The 24,143-nt window shown below is 41.6% G+C and overlaps 2 protein-coding genes across 2 annotated transcripts; both read right to left on the bottom strand.

Moving 5' to 3' along the window:
* Positions 1-312: 312 nt before the first annotated feature.
* slc2a3b (solute carrier family 2 member 3b) lies at positions 313-11,803 on the bottom strand. Its single transcript, XM_036538189.1, has 11 exons — positions 11,568-11,803; positions 10,591-10,751; positions 7,091-7,192; positions 5,843-6,003; positions 5,390-5,630; positions 4,759-4,921; positions 3,650-3,837; positions 2,735-2,839; positions 2,524-2,625; positions 2,173-2,376; positions 313-1,463 (listed from the first exon to the last, which is right to left on the bottom strand). Exons 2-11 carry the CDS (start codon positions 10,612-10,614, stop codon positions 1,200-1,202), a joined length of 1,554 nt encoding a protein of 517 aa, XP_036394082.1. The 5' UTR covers positions 10,615-10,751; positions 11,568-11,803; the 3' UTR covers positions 313-1,199.
* A 6,814-nt stretch (positions 11,804-18,617) lies between these two features.
* On the bottom strand, positions 18,618-23,651 carry LOC118784230 (cytochrome c oxidase subunit 6B1). The gene is made up of 4 exons (XM_036538321.1): positions 23,553-23,651; positions 22,454-22,576; positions 20,200-20,300; positions 18,618-18,774 (listed from the first exon to the last, which is right to left on the bottom strand). The coding sequence occupies exons 2-4, from the start codon at positions 22,557-22,559 to the stop codon at positions 18,721-18,723; spliced, it is 261 nt and encodes an 86-aa protein (XP_036394214.1). The 5' UTR covers positions 22,560-22,576; positions 23,553-23,651; the 3' UTR covers positions 18,618-18,720.
* Between the last annotated feature and the right edge of the window lie 492 nt (positions 23,652-24,143).

Genomic DNA, 24,143 nt, shown 5'->3' with positions numbered 1-24,143 from the left:
AATGCCCGCCTTTCCACTTATCTATCAGTTTCTTTCGGTCTGCTTTCTAGCTATGTACAATCTGTTCTTAACCTGAGTTTCAACAAAGTGCTTCACTCTCTTTCCTTTCACGTTTACTTTCAAACCGTCTGTTTTTAAAAAGAGTTTGAACCGTACTGACTCCATGGAAACCATTCGAATCCAACTGCAGAAGTACAATATGAATTTATGCCCATACACATGTATGTAATACAGGAACGCATGTATGTGCACACACACACGTGCGCGCGCACACACACACACACACACACACACACACGCACACACGCACGCACGCACGCACGCACACACACACACACACACATACAGGTTTGTTCAAACAGAAAACATAAATCTGTGTTTTGATATGTTATTTAGTATGTAGTGGTCATAAAATGAAATCATTGGCTTTGTGGAGGTCTCCACAACGCACACATGGCTGTTTGAATTTGAACTTACTCCCACTGTCATTTTACTGACAAAGAAACATGAATGTGAACTTAAAGTTTTCTCTGTAACAAGGCAGGATTACTCCTCTGTGAGGAGCAATGTGGTGATAAAGATTTAAATTTTTTGCAGGTGGGAAATTGAAAATGTCTTTAAAAATACTGAAAAGAAAGCAGTTTTCCCCCTCCTAACACTGTCGATCAAGTAGAATACCCACAGTATTAAATAACATATCAAATGTATGAAATTCAGTCCCTATGTCCTTTAAAATGGTAATACTCTTGTAAAAATTTTATCTGCGCATAAAACACTTATAAAGTGATTTGCAGAAATGCAGTCATTTATACAGTTTGATTCCCAAGTACTAAAAAATGTGTATTTTGGCATTGCTGAAGCTAGTTAGGCTTGCTAATTAATTAACTTAATTAACACCTTGAAAGCATTTTAGAAACAAATTCCCTTTAGACCTTCACAATGGAAACAATACTCAAATGACAGACACTGAGAAGGAGCACAAACAAAAACACATTCACCTCAAACTCCAACCCATCCTGGACATTAACCACAAAGTATTTCAATTACAATTCCCATACCAATATATCAAACTATTTCTCTGTATAACTGACTCTAACCGAACTACTTCCCGCATACATTCTCCATAAATATATCCACCACCCTCGCCTAAAGTAAACACCTGATTTATACATGTATCCCATATGACTTCTGTGCACTGCCTACGCGTTAGAAGTAGGTCCATTTGCTTTGTCCTCCGCTGTGAATTCTACCATGGGAACTTTCTCCGTGGTGGGCGAGACCGGCAAGGTGACCACTCCCTCAGAGGTCGGGGCTTGGGTGGGGCTGGAGGCGGTTCCAGAAAAACCCCGGGCAATGTCTTCGAAAGTCCGCCCCTTGGTTTCAGGAACGCGGAAGTAGGTAAAGATGAAGAAGAGGATGAGGAAGACCACAAAGATGATGAAGACATAGGCACCGCACCACTCCTATGAAACAAAGAGGAAGAGAAACCACAGATTGAGTGAGGTGTTTTGACAGACACAACTGGCACAAACATATGGGAAGGTTCAGAGAGGCTGAAGTAGGTACATAATGTGTGTGTAATGTAGTGTACTTAATGTGGAAGCATATACATAATAATCTTCCCATGGAGTAACTGTTGACAAAAAAGACCTTGTTCTTTAACCCTTTCGCACGTGGCTTATTTTACTCTATGTAGCGTGCGTGTTACGTTACACGGTTCTTATGTTTTCATTAGCGTTATTAAGCTGCTCATAGTTTTCACCATCACATTTGCTATACTTTGTAACGTCAAATCACTGTTTGCTCAAAGCTAATGTTAGCTAGAATTTTTTCCAATCTAGTGTTCTAATCACTCCAGTTTGCGAAAAGGGCTTAGAAAGACTGCTGATAATGAGGTATGTAATACTGAAACAGTACAACAGTTACATGCATATCTGTGAACCACAAGGGAATGTGGAAACATGTCCAGTCAGACTACTAGTGGACTAAGCCAGCCAGAGGGAATAATATCAATACTTGATCAGGTGTATGAGGCAAGAGACAGGCGGATGTGTGAGTAAACTGCTATGACCACACCTCAAGGTCCCATCGAGTGTGAAACAAGATTTGTTTGAACTTGTGATCTGGTTCCAATGGGAATGCGGAGTTTGGCCTGCAGATGTTGGGACGTACCACTAGTTTGGGGAAACTGAGGCCGACCAGGAAGTTAGCGGTCCAGTTGGAGCAGCCGGCGACAGCAATGGCAGCGGGACGTGGGCCCTGGGCGAAGAGCTCGGCCACGATGAACCAGGGGATGGGGCCAGGACCCATCTCAAACATGGCCACAAACCCGAACACTGCCACGATGGCCATGTAACTCATAGACGGAGTGTCTTTCTGCATCGAAGAAAGAAAGAGCAGGTCAGGAAGAGCTGCGAGTTTACCAGTCACAGACACTGTAAGACATCCCTGCTGGTAAAGGCAGCCAAAAAGGAAACAAAAATTTACTTTGCTAACACTAAAAAACAATCAAGTGGAACTCACCACTAACAGGAGGGAGATAGTCATCATTAGGGCACTGACAGCCATTCCAGCCAATCCAATGAGGTGTAGTGTCCTTCGTCCCGCCCTCTCCACCAGGAAGAGCTGCCCGGCAAATAAAGAGGGGGTTACCACAGGGCACGTTGGCACAATGACACCAAAATACATTGGAAGGGCATGACATCAATGGTTAGTTGTCATAATGATAACTTACAGACACCACTGTAAAAACAGTGTTAACCACTCCAGCTCCAATAGTGGCGTAGATGGGTTTGGTTACACCGGCAGTTTGAAACATGCCTGTGGAGTAATAGAAGACCTGTGAGGGAGGGAGAGAAAGAGAGAGTAAACATGGGAAAGTGAGTGAACTTGCTGGGAAGGACAGCGCTGTCTATTCCACAGCAGAAAAGAGGCACAGAAAAAGTAATAAGCAAACCTAAACAGACTATTCAGGTAATTTATATATTATATGTTCATTAGGGTTGGGCCAACAGCCGGTTATGTTGGGTATCGTGCTATTTGAGGATATCACTGGAATTATTTTTGTAATCGTGATGTCAAATAAGTGGTTAATAAACTTCTGTATTTAAATAGTTCTCATTGTAAAAACTGCAATCCATTTGTGTACAAGTTACGAGACAAAGCTGAGCTAACTGTAAAGATGACGATTCATTTTACTTCTGTTGCTTTCACATTTACATTTATTATTAATAAACATTTATTTATTTAGCAGACGCTTTTATCCATAGCGACTTACAACAGCAGCTGAAGGAGTGAGTGAAATACATAGAATTGCCACTGTTTGTCACTCCCTGTGAACAATAGCGGAGGGGGGGGGGGGGGGTGTAAGATTACGTAATGTGCTAACAGAGGGAAGGAGTGTGGATAGTGTAATTCTTGGGGTGTTGTACATGATCCTGATTAGATGAGACTGTGTATAGATTGGATTTGAGAGTGGATGAATTCACAGACGTGCCTAACAGTTGCTTAATGTTATTTAAAACTAAATCTCTAAAAATAAATTTGTGACATTCATTGTTTGTTCTGTATTGTCAAGTTCCCGTATAGCCACAGGATATGAAATCCCCTTAGGCCCGAGTGGCATTCTGGGAGTTGTAGTCACACGTACCGCGTTGATTCCCGAGAGCTGCTGGGAGAGCTGGAGGACGATGGCGATGATGATGGGCTGGCGGTACGCTGGGGTGCGGAACAGCTCGGGGATGGTCACCTTCTTCTCCATGGCCAGCTTCATGCTCTCCTCCTTCATCTCCTGCAGGTCTTCACTCACATCCTCAGAGCCTCGCAGCCGCACCAGCGCTGAAGGCACAGAGAGGACGACGTCAAGCAGCGAAATGGAAGGGAGAGAGGAAGGGGCGGGAATACGGGACATTGCTGAGGAACTTACAACAGAAACTGTATAAGGACACAGACACTGGCAGTGCTTAAACAGCAGAATCACTGTTTGCTGTCATTTATTACATTACATTATTGGCATTTAGCAGACCCTCTTATCCAGAGAGACCTCCATAGGTTACAACTTTGCATGTTACCAATTTATACAGCTGGCTACTTACTGAGGCACTAGTGGGTTAAGCACCTTGCCCAAGTGTACAGCAGCCCTTGGGCAACAGTGCCCGAGTGAGGAAGTGACCCCGCAACCTTTCAGTTACGAGCCCTGCCCCTTACCACTACATCACACAGCTGCCCCGTATATGTAAGAAGCAGTGTTGCATCACATATATGAGGAAACAAAAGTCACCATAAAAATTACCACAACTGCTCCTCCACGCAATGTGATCTCTTACGACGCCAAACAGGAAACGCAACTTCGCCCCATGACTATTTGTCCTCTTGATCAAGTGTCTTTAACTTTCACAAAATTTGTGTCTGGGCTGACCAGGGCGCAGACCCGAGTGACCTGGTGCAGCTAAAAAAAAAAAGGATGCGCAAGCACAACGGCAGTCAGGACAAGACCCGCTGAGGGAAAACTGTCAGGACCTCGATCACTACGCCGGTGCCATCCACACAGCAAAAAATGACCAGGTAAAAAGGTTGTGGAAAAAACCTGCATGAAACAGTGCACGCAACAATGCTCTGTGACTGCCGGCCAGTTTCTGTTGCCTCTTCTTCTGACTCACCAGAAAACCTGCAGTGGTGACCAAACCATCGCGCCCGCTCTGTCAGTCAAAACCCCAGCCGCGAAAAACAGTGTTTTGATGCAGTCCAGTGAGAGCTCACCTTTGCGGGCCTGCTCCTCTTGGTTCAAGTTAATGAGAAGGTAGCGTGGGCTCTCAGGGCAGAATGGCAGCATGATGCTCTGAAGGACCGCTGGGATGGCAGTCAGTGCCAGAAGCAGGGGCCACAGGGTTGCTGAGCCCAGCAGGGACTCCAGGCCGAAGATCTACAGAAAGGGAGCATGCTGGGTAATATCCTTCTTTCAGATCCGCTAACAAGAAGGGGTTGCTTCCTTAATTAAACTTACGAAATACACTATTACATTACATTATTGTACTTTAGCAGATGCTCTTGTCCAGAGCGACTTCCATATGTTACAATTTTTACATGTTAATCATTTATACAGCAGAATATTTACTGAGGCAATTGTGGCTTAAGTACCTTGCCCAAGGGTACTGCAGCAGTGCCCCAGTGGGGGAAATCAAACCAGCAACCTTTTGGTTACGAGCCCCACTCCTTACCACTATGCTACACTGCCACCCCCCACTACACACTATAGATACACACTACCTGATGCAAGTCCTGAGAAGCTAGTCTTATGGCAACCAATAGGTGTTTTTCCAAGAACTGCCAGTGCAAGGGCACAGTGTAAACAAAATGTCATCCCTTTCACCAGAAACCTGCTCCCTCTCACCTGTGCCACCAGGATGCCCAACACCACGCCAAGCTGGTGCAGGGTCCCAAAAGCCCCCCGGAGGGCAGTGGGCGCAAGCTCTCCCACGTACATAGGGGTCAGGCCAGTGCAGAGGCCACAGAACAGGCCGATCACCAGGCGTCCTGCGATCACCATCTCAAAGGACTGGCAGACCGTCGAGAGTCCCATCAGGGCTCCACCAATCAGGGCCAAGACGTTCACCAGCAGCATAGACTTACGCCTGGGAGTGGGGGGGGGGGGGGGGGGGGGGGGGGGAAGGGAAAGAGGAAAAGAGCAGGACAATGTGGTGCGAGATGGGGGGAAAAAGAAACAGAGTTGGAGAAAGATAAAGAGACAGGGAGAAGGCGGGATTAGCACGGCTTGCACACATATCACTCAGACCCGAGGAAATTATTCATATTAACAGTGAGTGAAACCTCTGGAGTTACTCACCTCCCGAATCTGTTGACCATGACCCCGACGCTGAATGATCCCACCATTCCCCCCACGCTGAAGACGGCCACAGCAAAACTCCAAATGAAGGTACACAGGTCTGTGGATATAGGCTCTCCATACCGGTTAATCCACGTCTCATTGAAGAAGGAACGCAGTTTCTGAGATTTCAACAACGGAGAATGTATCGTTTCAGCTGGGAGCAAGGACAGGGGGAGGTCAGCATTTTCTGTTTAATAGCAGCATTTGTTTTGATATGGTATTAAAAGCCTTGCCAGTAGCTCTAATTTCATGTTAATAAAGCCCGTTTTGTGAAAATTTGAAAGAGGGAGACAAAGACAGATTGTTTCGGAGAAAATGAAAGCGTATGAGAGAGTGTTCCAGACAGAATGAAAGAGTATGAGAGGGAGAATGGATTCCTACAGTATGCTTCCTACGCTTTGAATCACACAGAGCAAAATCCACCCCCTTGCAGTTATTGTCCTTGTCCAGAAGGTGGCAATAATGACAGCAAAGTGCACAGGAAACGAGAACAGTCACACAAATGTCTGAGCACAGGACACCAAATGCATACTGAGTACCCCTGCATCTAGTTTCCCATTATAGCTATACAAAATCATATTACCCAACTGGCTTCGGGAAGGGTGGTTTCAAATAACTTAATCGATGCCCTTATATAAAATTTACAACCATTGACCAATGACTCGATTTAAAACCCCTGGGCACCCTAGGGAAATTTAAGCACCCACTGTGCAGTGACATTTTGGAATGTTACAGAGAGCGGTGTATAGAAAGAATACATGTCTATATGCCTGTATGCCTTCACTGTTAAATCCGTGATGAAATGAAGGTGAGCTAAAATATGACCTGATATTCTGTTGATCTGAAAACACAGGCCTAAGCTGTGCTCATTTCTCACAGGATTCATTTGACGCAGGTGATTCCTGCATGTTGCCACAGCGAACAGTGGTTTCATATGCACAGAGGGCAACAGTCGTTGCTATAGCTGTGACCTTAAGAGGATGTTGCATTCAATCTTATCCTTGTGTCAAAGGGAGAAATACTTATTTGACCTCAGAGGGCCTGCATAGTATAGCCATATACATTACATGCGCATGTAGCCAACCTCTTCATGTGAAATTATGAATTACAACTTGCCACAGACAGTCCCGTGAACACACGCAGCCACAGAGAGAAACAGGACAGGCCACACATGCACGCACACATCAAACACACACAAACACACACCTTTTCAGGAGCATTGATGACCCCAGTGTTGTAGCCAAACTGCAGGGAACCGATGACGGCTGTGGCCACAGAGAACAGCAAATAACAGGTCACCTGCTTTTTCTGTGAGTCAGAGAGAGAGAGAGCGAGAGAGAGAGAGAGAGAGAGAGCGAGAGAGAGAGAGAGAGAGAGAGAGAGTGAGAGAGAGAGAGAGAGAGAGAGAGAGAGAGAGAGAGAGAGAGAGAGAGAGAGAGAGAGAGAGAGAGAGAGAGAGAGAGAGAGAGAGAGAGAGAGAGAGAGAGAGAGAGAGAGAGGGGAGGGAGGAGAGAGAGAGAGAGATGAGAGAGAGAGAGAGAGAGAGAGAGAGAGAGAGAGAGGGGGAGGGAGGGAGGGAGGGAGTAGAGGAACATGAGGACATTGCTGAGGAAATTACAAATACACTGTGTTACACGCAGACAGGACATAGACATTGTTCTGTGTCTCAAAATTCAACTCCTTAGTGTACAGAGCACTCATTGTCAACCACAATGGGCCATTCTGTTCTCTGCTTCTGGTCTTGACTCTGACGCTGTTTTTTTCAATGCATTTTGAAGCAATACTGCCGAGACTAAATAAGAAACAACTGCTGAACGTCACTGGTTACACAAGAGTGATGATGGAGAAACTCGTACTTCTCTATACAGCTCTTCACAGAGACACCTAAACACTGCTCTGAACCTCTTTAATCTCATCCAGAAAGCACAGTGCACAAGGATTTCCTGGACTGGACACTGATATACATTAACACTACCGCCATGAACTAGAGAGCAAGAAACAACAGCACAAACACACTAACGGGACCAGGAAAAACAGTACATGACCACACGTACCGCGCTGAGATATCTGTTCTTGCCTGTTAAGATTGAATGTACTTCTTTGTTGCCAGAGAAAACCGTCCAGTCATGCCAATAAAGCTCAACCAAATTGAACTAATGTGGAATGAGGTCAATATATAGAAGTACAATGAAACTGAGTGACTGGGCTGGACACAGCGATGCATTAACACTGACTCTGAGTTTAAACTGCAAAATGAATGGCTGAACACAGAAAAACACAATGTCAACACTGACCTCCCTCTAACACTGTTCTGAAATCACCAATCACCTCACTGTCCTTTCCCTTTTTTTTGTAGCTTTGTAGTTTTTCATTCTCAAAATAATGGAGATATCATGTTTCGCTTGACATGTTGTGTCATGTGCATGTCCTTGTTTTTCGTACAACATTTCATACTGTTTTGTTAAATGCACCTTGTATTTCCAGTCACTCTGGATAAAAGCGCCTACTATATAACAAAATGTACATGTAAATGTCTGGCTCGCCCTCCTTTCTCTCCCTGTCCAATCACAATGATTAAAAACAACATACACATATACTACATACACACATATTCAGTATGGACATGGATCCATATACATAGGACATTCTCAAGTGAGACTGTCCCTAATCTAAAAAAGACAAAACTTTGCTTTTTGCAAAACTTTCTTTGCTATGCTTTATATGGGGTTGTGCAGAATGTTATGCCTGAAAACGTTATAGACACCAAACTACTACACAACTGACAAGAAAGCTTCAGGACAATTAAAACGCTTCAACATAAATGACAATAAGGGGTGTTGTATCATCACATACGGCTGTGTTCTGAGGCATGTCTTGCTAGGAAGCCAGACTAACACCCGGTGCTGTCATAGTTTGGAGCATGAAGTGGAACTTGAACTAAACACAAAGATGAAGTGTCTAAATGTGTCAACAGTGGTTTAACACTGACTTAAGTTCAGCATAGAGGAAGATCTAAACCATTTAACACGTACTGCACAAGGTATTTGTGTAAAAGGCCAACAAGGCAAATCAGGCCTGATAATGGACTTAATATACCATACATAATCCCATGACCCCGTAGGCTCATCTGCAAACTGACGATTAATTTAACAGTATCTGATATTTGGCACACACTCATGAGACAAAATGTACAGCCTCTCCATCCAAGACAGACAACTGCATGTGCACAGACCTGTTCCTCTTGTGTAACTGTGTGAACACTCTTTCCTCTGGCTCGGTATCCCGACATGTCAGTTACAGAAACTGCCGCATGGATCGTGGCTACATGAGAAAGTAAGCCAGGTGTACATATGTAATGATGTCATGTTGTGACTACTTGCTCTCCCTGGTCGCTAGTCGCTGTAATTCAGTTGTGGTGTTAACACTCTATGGGGTGTGATCTCTCTCTCTATATCTTCCAACTCTGTTTCCACCCTCCCACCATTATCCTGTTTCCCTCTTGTTGCTATAACAACCTCCCAGAGGCTTGTCAGTCTAATTGACATCCACTAAAATAGCTTACCATAAACGCACGATTGCTGGGCAGGACAGGAAACACAAACTCTAATGCATTCTGGGAATGTAACACACCAGCATACTTGAAATTGTACAACAAATTGGTTATGTCAAGAAAACAGAACAGCTACACATGCAGCAGAAACCGCACATGTACACACACGCGTGCATTTCTTTCCAGAACGCAGAAAAGAAAAGCAGAAATATTCATTCACTCTAAACCTCATCCCAAGCACTCAGAGTACGCAAAAACTCAATGGTGCCAATCACTTTGGCATGGAGATTGTATTGGCAATAATGTCGATTACACTGTTTACATGGAAAGCCCACAGCCAACCACATGGATCGATGAGAGAGCATGCGTGTCAGCAGATCACCGGAAGAAAAGGCAATCTATTGGACAGCACCACTGAAAAGAATTCTAAATATTCAAACAAGTAGTGCGCATCAAGCCACTGACTCTTGAGGGCTTCTCGATTCAGAATGAAAGCAGACATGCTGACTCACAGGACACTACAAAAGTCTGTCCACGCACATGCAAAAAAGCTTTCATTCGACCTACACTAAAACTACACTACATTGTTTTTTTTTTCAGTGCAATTACTAAGTCAGGCAACCAAACTCTCCAATATCTCCTATTCCCAATCTTCCTCTCTCTGACTTAAAATTTTGTGTTAGCACTACACCATAGCCCCCAGCAATCCCTTTCTTTCCTCTCTCTGAGATACATGTAAGAACAGGTCAGACTGAAGCTCAGTTCCTCAAGTTTAAACTTGCCCCCTGAGGTAGGGCACAGCCCATCCTGCCCCCCCCCCCACCCCACTCCATTCCTGTAACACTGTTTGCCAAATAGGAAAAGTACAGAAATGCACATGTAATAAACCCCGTGTTGACTCATTGAAGTTACAGTGAGAAAGGGGTATGGAAAAGTTTGGTAGAACGTTCATGGGCAGAGCATGGCCATTAGGTTCGTTTTTACTACCTAGTTTATAAAACATATGTAGAAATGGCGCATGCTGTGCAAACACGTGGTAACACAAGGTGTCTGTGTCAGGTTCGCATATAAGGAAAATAATTCTTATTAACAAGACAAAATATTCCGGAAGATATGTTTCACGCAAATCGTTAAGATAAAGAATGTTCGCACTCACCTTGTCCCCTTCAATTTTCTCCATCTTTGATGCTGCACCAGAGGTCCTCCAATGATCCGATGCTGCAATTACGCACGACGAATTAAGGTGTTTCTCTTTGAGTTTCTCTAGAGTTTCACACGGAGCAGTATGTTTTAAAGTTCGACTTTTATGCAATAAACCTGAAAATTAAAAAGAAAAAAATTCACTTAAATTACAAAGCAATTGCACTATAGAGGAGGACGATGTTAAAAACGACATTGAAACCTATCAAATTGTGACTGTGAAAAATCTACCCGATTCTTCCGAGGTATACTTTAAATACTATTTTGTCATGCACGAGGCGTCAAGTGCTCGAGCCAAATAAATAACTCCTCCCTCTTTCTCACTCACTCTTGTGCCCACTCATACAGAGTGGCAAAATAATTCCATTTAAAATCTGAAATTGGGTATTTTTCCTTACATATATATGTCTTGTTAATTACATCGATCTGTAACTGATGTAAACTACAACCATCTTGAATACTATTGCGTAGGTGGTATCGAAAAGAGGAACTTAAAAACGTTATATTTTATTATATCTTAAAATTCTAACAGAATCTAATTAAATTTCTCGTTTATGCATTTGTATTAGCAGTATTAATGTCATTGCGGTCATTCGTAGTATTATTCAGTTGAAACACTGAAGCAGCAACATTATGACTACATCGCGCGCCATGGCCATTCAGATCGAGCTACACCTCATGGCTCAGTTTCCCAGGTACTAAATTATGCTCACACACATATAAAAACCTCGGCATATCAATATCGCATCTGTTGCTGTGTTTTTAAAATTGAGATAGCAATAACAAGTGTTTACCGTTATGCAATATCGATAGGAAGCCGCATTATATTCTCAACACAGCACACATGCGAGTGACGTTTCTTGCCCAGTACATTTTAATACATTTTAAAATAATGTATGTATTTGAAAGAAAAGTTAAATGAAAGTCATTTACCGTAATTCGTGGGCTGTCACAAATTGTATCTATCTTGTCCTCTACAATCGCTTATCAGTCGTTCCGTTAAATGTTCAGGGCTCGCTGGCTCTCTCTTCGCTCTGCGCGTCTTATATATGATAGTGGCACACGTCTATCTGCACGTTGCCACGCTTTGACGACACAGTCCTCTCTATTTTTTTTTCATCTCAGAGCATGGGCGTTATAACGCGTAATCGGGTTTTTTTTTCTGCGCGTCTAACAGTGATGCTCTGCCTCAGATTTGCATCGCGTCTTGTGACAGTCGTATTGTTAAGGCCAGATGTGCAGGTTTTTTTCCCTAGCAAATCTAGGGCCGTGTTGTGGAATAACGAGCATTTCGTGTTGACTTGACTCACCAAGCTTTGGGATCATGAGCATAAGCAAATGGATTCCTCCACACTGATCTTCTACATTCCTACACACACCACAAAAAAAAACGCAGAAATTAGGATACTATCGAGAAAAAAAACAATGGTTTTCTCAGGTAAATCTCAGATAAAGGTAAAAATAAATTTAGCAACTTTATTCCTGTGTTACACACTACTTCCTATTACATACTGTACAATTACATGGCTCCATGTGGAGACAGAATATTAATCTTTCATCCTACATTTGTTTAATCATTTAGCTATTCATCACCTCAATGTTGACAGATTGCACTTTAATTCACAGTAAAGGCTGCAATTTAGAATGCTGCACCTGTGGCCAACCTCTAAATTTCAGATGCACTCATACACTAGGTATTATGGTTTAATGAGTCACTGGGGTCTCCATTCTCTCTTTCTCCCTTCATCTCCCTCTCGCCCTTTCTCGTCACGTTTGCATCATGATGTAGTACGTGCAGATCTCCCCTGTGCCATAATGCCATGCCTGGGCAGACAGAGAGAGAGAGAGAGAGAAGATTAGAGGGTGGTAGAGGAAGATTTTGGGACATGGCAGGACAGAGGAATTTAATAAGGCTGGTTATTGGAGAACTGAAAAAAAGAGCTGACTGAGACAGAGGAACTGAGACAGGAGTGGGGACAGCCGAATGCAATCAGTTGCCATTATAGAGAACTGAACACTGCAGTGATGTGGGAGAACAAAGACAGATAGAGGACCTGGTGGGCTAAGATGGGCCGGGCTGAGGGGTTACAGGTGTCAACTGTGTAGACAAGTTCATGACAGATGCACAGATGCACAGATACGTTTATTATGCTTCTTGTTCAGTATAAAGAAGACGTAGATGCAAGCCTTTGGCAATGTTCTGGGGAACTTTCATTGAGGCTCGTGGTCAATGAAGGTAACACAAGAGTGTAGGATTCTGGAGAGAGGGAGAGGCTGAAAGGCAGAAAAGATGGGCAAAGGAGAGGGCTGGACTTGTAGGGGATTTAATGGGAGTGCACCCAGGCGCAGACATGTTCTTAATAGGAACAGACAGGCCGGGACTCAACATGGAAGATAGATACAGTGTGTCGAGACCTAGAACAGTGCGTTCTCTTTCAATACTGTTGAATTTGTAAACATCGTTGAATGGCTGAGGTCCTCTCCATATGTTTACAAAGTGGGGAGAGATAATGAATGGGAGGACTGTAGAGAAAGAGGGATTCGGAGGCAAACTTATGAAATGCAAAAATCAAATGGAAATGAGCTCACCCAGTTTGTGATATTTCCTGTTCTACAGACACCTCCCAGGATCATGCCTTGGGACAGGAGAAAGTTCTGCAATGTCAAACCAATATCAATAAATCATTCTTTAACCTTTGACCCGAGTTCAGACCAGTTCTTAAGAGGGACAGAACGAGAGTAAGTCTCTTCCGCCCCTTTGAAACTGCTGGCACACTACTTTTGTCAGAACTGCGTGTGGCTCTGTCTTTTCTTTGTCTGTTGCCTCTTATCTGTTAAGCAATTTCCTTTTCTGCAACAGGAAACTTGACAGTCACAGTCGGAAGACCTCACCAGTTTTCAGAAGATACATTCTGAGAGCAGAAAGGGTGGTGCCAGGAGATCAAATTCTGTAGAATTTATAAATTTATAAACAATAAGATGACGTGGCAAAACATGAGCGTGTGCAAGTGTACACGTTTGCCAGCATTTTGGATGGTTTCACATTGGCGATGTAATTTGGAAAAGAGAGTAGAAGTTATGGCGGTGATTATGACGGTGTGTTGTGGTTTGCATGGTGCCAGTATTTGCACATCCACACACAAAGTGAGAGTAGACACTTGTGTAATAAAGCTAAAGGCTTTTATTGAGAACCTTATCGCAACTGAAGTGTCATATCCAGAATCTGCCCTCCCACTATTTCAATTAAAACTCTAAAAGTATTGAACCATTAGTCCACAAAGGTATCAGCTGCATTCCTATAGACCAGGGGTGTCCAAACCTCTCCTGGAGGGCCACTTGTCCTGCATGTTTTAGATCTCTCCCTGTTCCAACACAGCTGATTCAAATGATCAACTCGTTATGAACTCCTGAAGCTGCTGAATAACAAACTGATCATTTGAATCAGCTGTGTTGGAGCAGGGAGAGATCTAAAACATGCAGGACAAGTGGCCCTCCAGGAGAGGTTTGGACACCCCTGCTATAGACACTTCATAATGGTGATCTAGACTGTCTTTGTCTGATCTCTTTGTTCATGCAGACTTCCACTTCATTTCACTTGGTGCAGACTTCTACTTCATTCATATATATATATACTTATATATATATTATACCATAAATTGAATGCAGACTTCAACCTTTCCCTTTTCTCTACCATTAATAACACACATAATGTTATACCATTCATTACTCATTTCTTTTTCCAGGATAGCAGTCCATCAGAGCACAGCCACATATTCAAACATTTAAATATCTTTACCTGGTGTCGAGTCAAAACAGAGCAAAAGGTCACAAGTACTTTCTTGCATTGTCTATAAGGTGATGTTACGTAATGATAATACCACCCCTTGATTGTCACTTCGTTAATTTTGACAAATATTTATCTTTTGACTAATCTTCATGCAATTTTCGCTAATGGAATCCTGATATGTGAGGCAAATGTTGGCAAAATGAATCTTTTCTTTATTAAATGTGGTGATAAAATTTGGAAGCACTTTAGCATAAGTTACATCAAATGCATGTTTATGAGATGACAGCAGATTTTTCATTCAGTACATCAATTGCTTCATGCTAGGATTTTTTAAATAAAAGGTTAAACAATTAGGCTGCTCTCAATGAATGTTCAAACATGGGAGTGTAGTACTGCTTGACAAGAAATAAAGCCATCTAGACATTTATGCACTGCATACAGTATATTTATACATTTAGTTTCATATACAAATGTGTGGTACCATTTCAATCTTCATGAAAAATGTAGAAGCTGTTTTCTGAAGAGTGACTGAAATAACCCGTGTCATCATAATGTAATGTAGAATACTAAGAAATGTTGCAATGTTTCTGATTAAAGCAGGAAAATATGAGTCAAAGGTTGATAAGTTGATAAGTTTTTCTTCTTTGGAGGGTCCGGAGTATCAAATCCTTTCTAATCTTTCAAATAAAAGATTTGAGAGTTCTAAAGTATGCAGGTCAAAAAGTTATATAAACCTCAGCCAAAAAAAGAGTTGTTCTATTCTTTTCAATAATTTGGTCGTTGTTGCATCCTCCATAAAAGAAAGAAACAAACTGAGTGTTGAGGGTAACCGTATATTGAATAATATCCAAGCACATCTTTGCACATGAGGTAGAGTGCAACTAGCTGAAAGTGCTGCTGTGACTGAAATCTCATGGCACAGGACCCCTCATCGGTGAAGGATGTGTCACCTGATAACCTTCTCTGTGTCCTTTTATTGACTTACTGCCTTGCTTTGATCAGGCCAGTATTCCAACGTTGAAGAAAAGTTGCAGCATCATTTCATGATGACAAATGGGTGGTTCGGCATTCACATACATCCTTCTCCAAAATACAACTTCCATCTTTTCTGCTCCTTTTGTTCTTCCCATGAAGTGGACGGCCTTGGGCGTGACCTTCACGGGTAGTCTTAAAACAGACACCAGTATTGACTAAAGCTACAATAAAACCACTGGGGAATACTGCCGGCCTTGGCACCAGTATAGGAGAGTGGCTTTTTAAAGGTCAGAGCAAGAGAATGCAGCTGCTAGCATAGATGGAAATGGGGCTAAACCCACAGTTCAGACACAGATTTTAATTCAGCAGAGCTACATTTATTGAATACACTACACTTTAGGATTATTTGACTCCAGATTGTGCACGCATTTTCATCTACTTCAGTAAAATAAGATGGATGCATGTTTTAATTAAACACTTTGATAATATTTAACTCATTATGAATAAATGAATTAATAATCAAATGTAATCATATGTAATAATTAAATGGTCTGAAACACAGCAATGTTATTTGACCTGAACACATAAAATAAATAAATAAATAAATAAATGATCAGGGTTTGGCTTTGCAAGTTTCACCATGAGATTTTATTGGTCTGTCTCTTATGTGTCCATCACTACCGCAATCAATTTCTCTCTCTTCTCGGCATCATTCCGTGAGTGCAAAGCTGTTTCTAAGGCAACCTCTCCTCCAAGCTGTGCCTGACCAATACAACTGGTACCATAATCACATGGTCTGTCGTTTGGCCAGTCATATTTGCTAGCATCTATAAAGATATCGTGAGGTTTACAGAGGAGAGAGCAAAAGGGAGGGGCAGACGGGATGTAGAGGTGGTTACGTGCTTCACGACACATCACAAGCTCAAATAAGCAGTGATGTCAAACAAATCCCGTAAAAAGGGGGAAATATTTAAACATAGGAGTGCTACCGTGCTGCTATCAGCTGAACCAACTGAATTGCATGATTTTAAAAACAAAAATAACTAACTATCGCATGTGTAAGATGAAGACCGATAGTTTTTTTTGATATGCAGCTCTGAGCGGAATTAAAAATAGGTTTTACTAAATATAATCCAATATGGCCCTCTGGTGTTCTAAAGAGGGTATTGCACCATACAAATCTCAAAGAACATTCTTCCACCGCGGCTAGTCTGATCGTGAGCCACTGCAGACTCGAGCAACCATTTGAGGTTTTATGTCCTATCCCACAATGCCTTGCGTACGTCAATCCGCCGTGAATTAACTGGGAAGTACATTACTACAAATCACAGTCAGTACATTTGAGGGGTGCCTTTCATCACTGCACTGTGGGTCTGAATCTATATAAGAAACAAACTGTTATAAATAATAGACTTCTCACCAATGCTGTTTTATCTCTTATCTCTTCTACAGTAGTGTGTACAAACTGACTTAATATGGGCCCTCAGATTATCAGAATAACCTACAACCACAAAAGAAACGTTGTAAGCTCCACGTTGTCATGTTGTTTTGTTCCTGCAGTATCTTCCTGCGTCCTACGTGTGAAACCCCATTTCTGCAGATGAAATAACCACACTGACACCGAGGTCTGACTTCTTACTAATTTACTCCTGTACCTTGCAACCTCATTTAAACACACAGTATTCAAATACATTATAATACAGCCACAGAATAAATAGCCAGGCATGGACTGTTTTGAATTTTCTTCCTTAAATTTTTTAACTTCTTTTCTCTCTTAATTTTCCCTGCCACAGATCATCACAAATCCTCTATAGTGTCCCTATAAATACTCCTCACCACTGGTCTGGCCTGTCTGGATAGGTTAGATTGCATACTTTCTGCCCATACCTATATCTGTTCACTGGAACCAGTTTCAGGTTTGCTAGCTTACTCAACTTGCAGAGCATTGTAGGTGATAACACAGGGGTAGTCACATTAGACGTGATAGCAGTGCTACAATATCCCATTGGAGGATTTTTGCCTGAGTAGACGTCAACTCGTCTGAATTGTCTCTGAACAAAAATATCAAGCACAAAATAGGCTGGGCAGCAATGGGTCCTCATATTTTATAGGTGTCTCAATGCCTAAAGATGTTGTGGAAGAATGCAATCCTACCTTAAAGCATTGGTTCATCCTTTTGGGATAGGTTCAACATCTCAGGTTTGAACTTGCAAAGTATTTTGTGTAATTTTACAAACACAGCTACCATGGATGTGAATGGTAAGGTTAAAATATCTTATAACGTTTTGCGGTTAACCTCACCAACTAAAAATGAGCAATATCCACTATTGAGCTGAGGCTTAGCTGTTGCATTAAAAGGTTCCGAATATAGCAAAAACTGCTTACTTATTAAAACAACACAGAAAGGCAGTAGCTTCATCTGCAACCACTTTGACGATATGGCTACAGATTGGGTAGATGTGGTATTTATGACACTTTTTTGCCTTGTTTAGAGTTCACAAGATTACTATTAGCAAGTTGGCAACACACTGATACCAATGCACTTGATTGGCAGAGCTTTTTGCATGCAAGTACTTGCATATGGAGAATGTATGATTTGTACCTGTGAATAACTTTGCATGTTTGTTCTCTGACATGTTAGAGAACAAACAAATCTTGCCATAGATTAAGAAATTTCACGTGTATTTTCCACAAGTTTCATCAGTGTCTTTTGGCCTAAGCACTCCTTTTGCATTTTATTTTACTTATGCAAAGGCTTGATCTCCGAGTTTTGCCATTTGCCATCAATTTCTTGGCACACATGACCCATCACATGACCTTACGAGTCAAGACAGGAGAATTTCAGAGCATGCACTGAATTTGGAATTTGGTTACCAAATTTCCTGCTCTGCCAGGTCAGTCGCAGAATACCATGATTTACAACATTATGTTCAAGTGATAAAAAAAAAAAAAAATGTTTTTTGGCAGGGCATTCCTGAAGGCAGGACTTCACTGTAACATGCAGCAGGCATGGCAACAAATACACCCCCTATACACAAGACTGACCTGGTTGCAACTATTCTGAAATAATCTGTTAGGCAACATGTAGTCTATTCCCTTCAGGGAGGCCTACTTAGCCATCACACTTACACATTAGCTATAAAGTAAGTGACGCATTTAAGAAATTCCCCTCCACAAGCATTCACTCAAAGACTCACCCAGAGAAATACATTAATCTACCATCTTTATTAAATATTGTACGTAACCAGCGATAACAGAATGATACATGGTCATGAAGAACATGAAGAATGTCTGAATGCTTTTGACTTAGAGCTCAGCGGCCAATCAGATCTTGCCAGGAAAACTCCCACTCTCAACCTGCTCATCCCATTTGCTGACCTGAGGAGAGAGAGAACAGGGCGTTAAATGTACAGCACTGTAATGTAAATGATCAACTTTCAATACCAGCTGTCACAGGTCACTGAAACTTCATTTATGAATGTATAGAAAAACTAAAACATTTTTCAGATCCAGACACATTAGGTGAATTCTAGAGTGCACAACAGACTTTAGCAGATTAGTGCAAATTAAATTTCAGTATCCCTGTACCAATTATTGAATTATTATACCAATTACACCAATTTCTGAAAAAGAATATTTGCATCTTGTAATACACAAATAAAATGCACATCTGAATGGATTTTCCCCCACTGTGGAAAAGAGAGGGTACACTTCAGCTTTTAAACATTTTTTTGGGCTTTTGGATTGTATCATCCATTTGGTACACAGTTTTTGCTATATTTTTACAATTGCAGTTGCAATCAAGGACTGTCCCTACATTTTGTAATTACCACTACCACACACTCTAACATACAGAGATTAGACAAAATTATGGAAACTCCAAACATGAATATTTATTAACTAATAATGAGTTGAGCCACACCTTGCTTCAGAACAGTTTCTATCCATGTTGGAATGCCGTTATACAAGTTTTGAATGGTTTCTAGTGGGATATTGGATCATTCTTCAAGGAAAGCTTTGAGTTCTTTGAGAAATGAAAGCGGTAAAAGTCTAATCTGAACTCTTTGTTCCAGGATGTCTCATAAAGGTTCAATAGTGTTTAGATGTGGTGACTGGGGGGGCCATGAAGGATGTTGCTTTAGAAACTCACATATTACAGTACTGGTTTTAAAATGTCTTCTACATTAGTATTGACATTACTAGGAAATGCATGTATAGACTCCTTTTTAATGGTGATGAAGTTACTTAAAGGTACAAGTCATTTTTCCATTGCCATTCCCATATTTATTTTGTCATCCCTCTGTCCAACTGCTCTGCCATTCACCCTCCAGAGTAATGGTAATAGTAAAATATCCTGCAAAATCATTTTTCCTCTCATATTGTACTGTGTATGAGGGCACAGAGTCACAGTGGAAGCTCTGGGGAGAGCTTTCATCAAAACACAGTGTGGCAAGTCTCATTCTTTACTAGTATGCCACACTGTGACGCTGACAACATAACACAATAAAACACCCAAATGTTTAAAATGTTTTGCATGCTGTGACACTGTCAGAGTACCAAGAAAATGACATTGTTTACCATCCACAATAACCTGCTCGAATAAACAGACCTTCCTGTGGTGACAATAATCTGTATTTGGTGCATTCCCATACATAGTTTGCACTTTGCATAGACTGCAGATTGAATGAGTGTTAATGAATCATCATCAGTCATAGTGAACCATGGATTTGTGGTGCAGCTGGAGAAAACACAGCATGTTATTTAGCATGCAGCTCGTATGTCAGAGTGAGTGCGGCTATTTACCCAGCTCATGGGACACAGACTCTTGTAGACTCTCTGGTACCAGTCACAAGGAGCCACATCCTGCCCTTTGTCCTCCAGGGCCTTGTTACACCTGTGGAAATCTGAGAGAGACAGGATAGGGGGATTTCATACAACGCAAACACCCTGGCTAGCCACACCTGTGTATGAACAGTACCCTGCCAGAAAAGACCGATACACTACAGTCATTAAGTGTGCACTGTTACTGGACACTACAGCGCAAAACCTTGGAGACAGCTACATGACAAAGTATCGGTGACAGGTGCCTATACTTTAGCAGATTCTGATATACCGTTTAGCTGGTATGGGACATTTCCACTCTGTTCATAAAATATAGTAGAAATTACATAAGGAATCAGCTGTTCAAGTCCTCAGGGGTCAAATAATCCTGCAGGTTTCAGAATTCCCTCTCAGAAAGTAAATGATTTGTGCCTCACAGACCAGGTGAGGTAACATCTGTCTCCCTTAATTAAGACATGAGTCAGTGAAAATGAGAACCCCCGGGGCTCAAGTTTATCAGACTGTGTTCCATTTATTTGTGCGAAACTGCAATCTAGCAGAGCATGTGCAGTTTGTGGTGAAACAAGCGCTTCACAAGAATGTCTAAAATAAAATGTGAGGAAGGGGTAGGTCACAGAGGTAGGGGGGCAGGTGCAGCATGAAAAAAGCAGCCTTAAGACCACAGATGTAAGTTTAGATAGCACAAAATAAAAAAGACATGACTCTTAAAACAAGACCATTTACTTTTACAAGTGGAGTATTTAAACAGTGTTAGTACAGATTACATATTGTATCCTTATGCTCTTGGTCAGTATACACTGTAGATTCCAACATCAGTAATGATGACTGACTGCACTGTAATACGTTATAAATACTGTTACACTGTTATGAATAATGTTAAGCTGTGAATGCATTTTTAAACTTTTTTTTTTTTTTTTTTTTTTTTTACACAAGGTATCCAAAACCGGTAAATGGACAACTTTTACCAGTTTTGGATAAAAACACAGTCCCCAGGGATCAAAATACACAATGGCATGAATGACCTTGAAAAGCAAGGTCATTTTCATTTTAAGAGGCACAAATTGATATTAAGATGCAAAAAGTGAATACACTTAATGAGTACACTCAAAACACAGCAGCAGAACATGTGGAGAAATTTTTTGTCTCACTCAGTTCTCCCTTACCTCAACAACAATTTCATGTTTCATTTTCAACAACATGCAGCAAGCATGTACTGGCACACGTTTCTCCAGGCATGCAAAGCAGCCTGACATTGAAGCCACTGAATCACATGCAAAGCTCATAAAGTACAGTGGCTAACACTGGTTATAAATAGGCTGGGAAATCGGTACGGGGCAATTCTTCACAGAGCTCCGAAATTGGACTCTTGCTATAACAAACTCATTTTCCATATTAGGACCACAGGAAGAAAACACTGGTGGTGTATATGTTTTAGTTTAGGGTACAACCATTCAAAACTGCTTCAGAGGCATTAAAGAGGTGTCTAGAGAACCATCAACGCTATCCAAGCTCCACTGATATTGTTAAAGTCATACATTTATATTGCTGCATTATGGTGGTGTGGCCAGCTCTGCTTGCAACCAAAACATACTGTCATCTAGGCAACCAGCTCTCGCAAAACATTACGGAATACATCTACTCATGATAGCATATATTGTACAAAGCCTCCACCAACAAGCTGTGATGCACCAATGCCCACACTAAAAATAATTCAATCAATACTTTTATATCAAAAAATTCAACATACTTAAACATACAGAGGATTTCCAACTCATAACTCACTGACTAAAGACTCTGGCAGGATAACTACTGTTGTACATTCATCGTAAAGTATCTACCAGAAAGGCTCTTTCTGACTACACCTCACCAAGCAGTTACCATTTTAGATGTTCCTACATATTACTAAAGAGTTATCTGCACAGACCAGTTAAATGTAAGTCTTACATGGTTCCTTGGCCCTTCATTCAGGGACCCAAGAGACAATGGAACCAAAAGACACTGCTGCTTAGTGTGGAATTGTAAGGTGAGTCTGAGGACAGGATTAGAAGAGGCTGTACAAGAAAAATGCAGCGTTTAGCAATCTCTGATGAGTTACACAACCGAGTCCAAGTTAGTTAGTGCAGTGAATGGAAGAAAAAGGACAACACATATCAGATAGTTCTGGGACATGTAAAGGCAGCAACAGGGAGCGGCAAAGGGGAGAACATTTCGTTACCAAGGTAGTTCTGGTAGCAGTTGCGGGTCTGGTTTGTATTAGGGAAACGGGAATCGAAGGGGGCCGTTCTGTAGTTCTTGATCTTCTCCTGAATCGCTTCCGACATCTTCACTGGTAGTTAGTCTGTTAATATAACGGAACGAAAAGGCAACATCACCACTTACACAATTACAGGAGTCACATACCACCCGACACAACTGTGTTGACACGCATGCTCTCAGCACTTCTACACACAACCTGCTACCCGATGGGCTAACTGTAGTAACTAAGTAATCGCGGCAGTTTAATTGCTAGCTAGCTAACGCTACAGAGAACCGGTTAATAATCGTGACTTATAAATAAACCTTACTCCAAAGTTTTGGTGAACCCATTTAGATGACTTAAATTATCTGACATTAGTTACAAACTTCGACATCCAGTAAACATTGTACTTAAAACAAAAGTACGCTTGTAAAACTATGATTACCTAGCTATCTAGCTAGCTAACGTTAGCTGGTCATTGATTTGGGGTCGTGACCCGTCATGAAAGCCGCCACCGGCTGGCTAGCTATTCGTTAATTAAGAAAACACAGAACAGCATCTGCCATGGTGTGAAGACATATTTTCTACCAAGTAAATACTGAGCTGAAGTGTCACGACAGAAGAAATAAGCCCTGCTATTCCGCTACCTAGCAGCGTCGAAGTAACGTTGCAGTTACACGATCGGATTAACTAATGTTAGCCAACGTTACGGGTCAGCTTGTCAACAAACACTTCAAAACACAGGGAACTGCGCCAAAAAATGCTAGCGACGAAGCATCCTTGGCCTGACCGCATCGTTAGAACTTATTAGGTAGACAGGGGCAAAGAATATTCAAGGTTTCATTCTGTACGCTTTTAAAATACGCCTCGTATAGTCCGGCAGAACTGATTCAGCCATCTTAGCTATAGACGCTAGCATCTTCGGCTAACGAAAGGCTACACATTCAAGACACGGCGACAGTAGTACGTTTACTCTTCCTGTATTCATTTCAATTGAAAAAGTAATTCTAATTTATAATCTCAACGAAGAATTAATAATCAAATGGTATGCCCGCTCTGACACGGCATAGCGGCCTACCTCTCAGGCGTGCTTGTCTTCCTTGACCTCCTCCCTGTTTGGCGTCCTCAGTGTGAAGGGTAAGGCCACGCACTGCGTGCCGGGATGCTGGAGGACATAGCAGCAGGGCTTTGTGGGATGAGGAGGGGCTGAGTGGAAAAAAAAGGAAAAAAGAAAAAAAAGAACTTGACTGGCTGGCGAACTGGTTTGAAACAACTTCAAGTAATTACCCCTCTTTTTGCTCGAATGTATCTAACAAAGACTATAATGAGTTCATTCATACTGTCCTATTCATACTATTCATACTTCTGGTACATCATTACATTAAAATATTTCACTGTTAAGGTAAAACTAGCTAATGTCAAGAATTAGCCCACTGTACAAATCAATTGTCCCACGTGACAAAAATAATGCATTGTTTTTTAAAGATAGAGATCATAATGACTGTCTTTATCATAGTTGTTTCAACCAAATTTGTGTATAGGATTTGAAAGCAATTTTTAAAATTTAGAAATTAATACACATACATGCATTATTATGTCTAATGTTAATATTTAATAATGCAACACCATCAATTCCTAAAAATGTTTTCCTTAGAGCAAAGTCAGCTTT

This window comes from Megalops cyprinoides, chromosome 10 (assembly GCF_013368585.1).
Source record: "Megalops cyprinoides isolate fMegCyp1 chromosome 10, fMegCyp1.pri, whole genome shotgun sequence".
Classification (NCBI taxonomy): Eukaryota; Metazoa; Chordata; class Actinopteri; order Elopiformes; family Megalopidae; genus Megalops; species Megalops cyprinoides.
The sequence above is the reverse complement of the archived record's forward strand: the minus strand, read 5'-3'. Positions and strand labels throughout refer to the sequence as shown.

What these genes read in the sequence shown, in the direction of transcription:
- slc2a3b (XM_036538189.1), bottom strand. Translation starts at nt 10,614, where the DNA reads ATGGAGAAAATTGAAGGGGACAAG. An exon ending in AGAGGAGCAGGCCCGCAAAG is followed by an intron (nt 3,838 to 4,758) that starts GTGAGCTCTCAC and finishes CTGTGCCTTCAG; the next exon opens with CGCTGGTGCGGCTGCGAGGC. An exon ending in TCAGTTTCCCCAAACTAGTG is followed by an intron (nt 1,464 to 2,172) that starts GTACGTCCCAAC and finishes TTTGTTTCATAG; the next exon opens with GAGTGGTGCGGTGCCTATGT.
- LOC118784230 (XM_036538321.1), bottom strand. Translation starts at nt 22,559, where the DNA reads ATGTCGGAAGCGATTCAGGAGAAGATCAAGAACTACAGAACGGCCCCC. An exon ending in CTGCTACCAGAACTACCTTG is followed by an intron (nt 20,301 to 22,453) that starts GTAACGAAATGT and finishes TGTCTCTCTCAG; the next exon opens with ATTTCCACAGGTGTAACAAG. An exon ending in GTCTGTGTCCCATGAGCTGG is followed by an intron (nt 18,775 to 20,199) that starts GTAAATAGCCGC and finishes CTCTCTCCTCAG; the next exon opens with GTCAGCAAATGGGATGAGCA.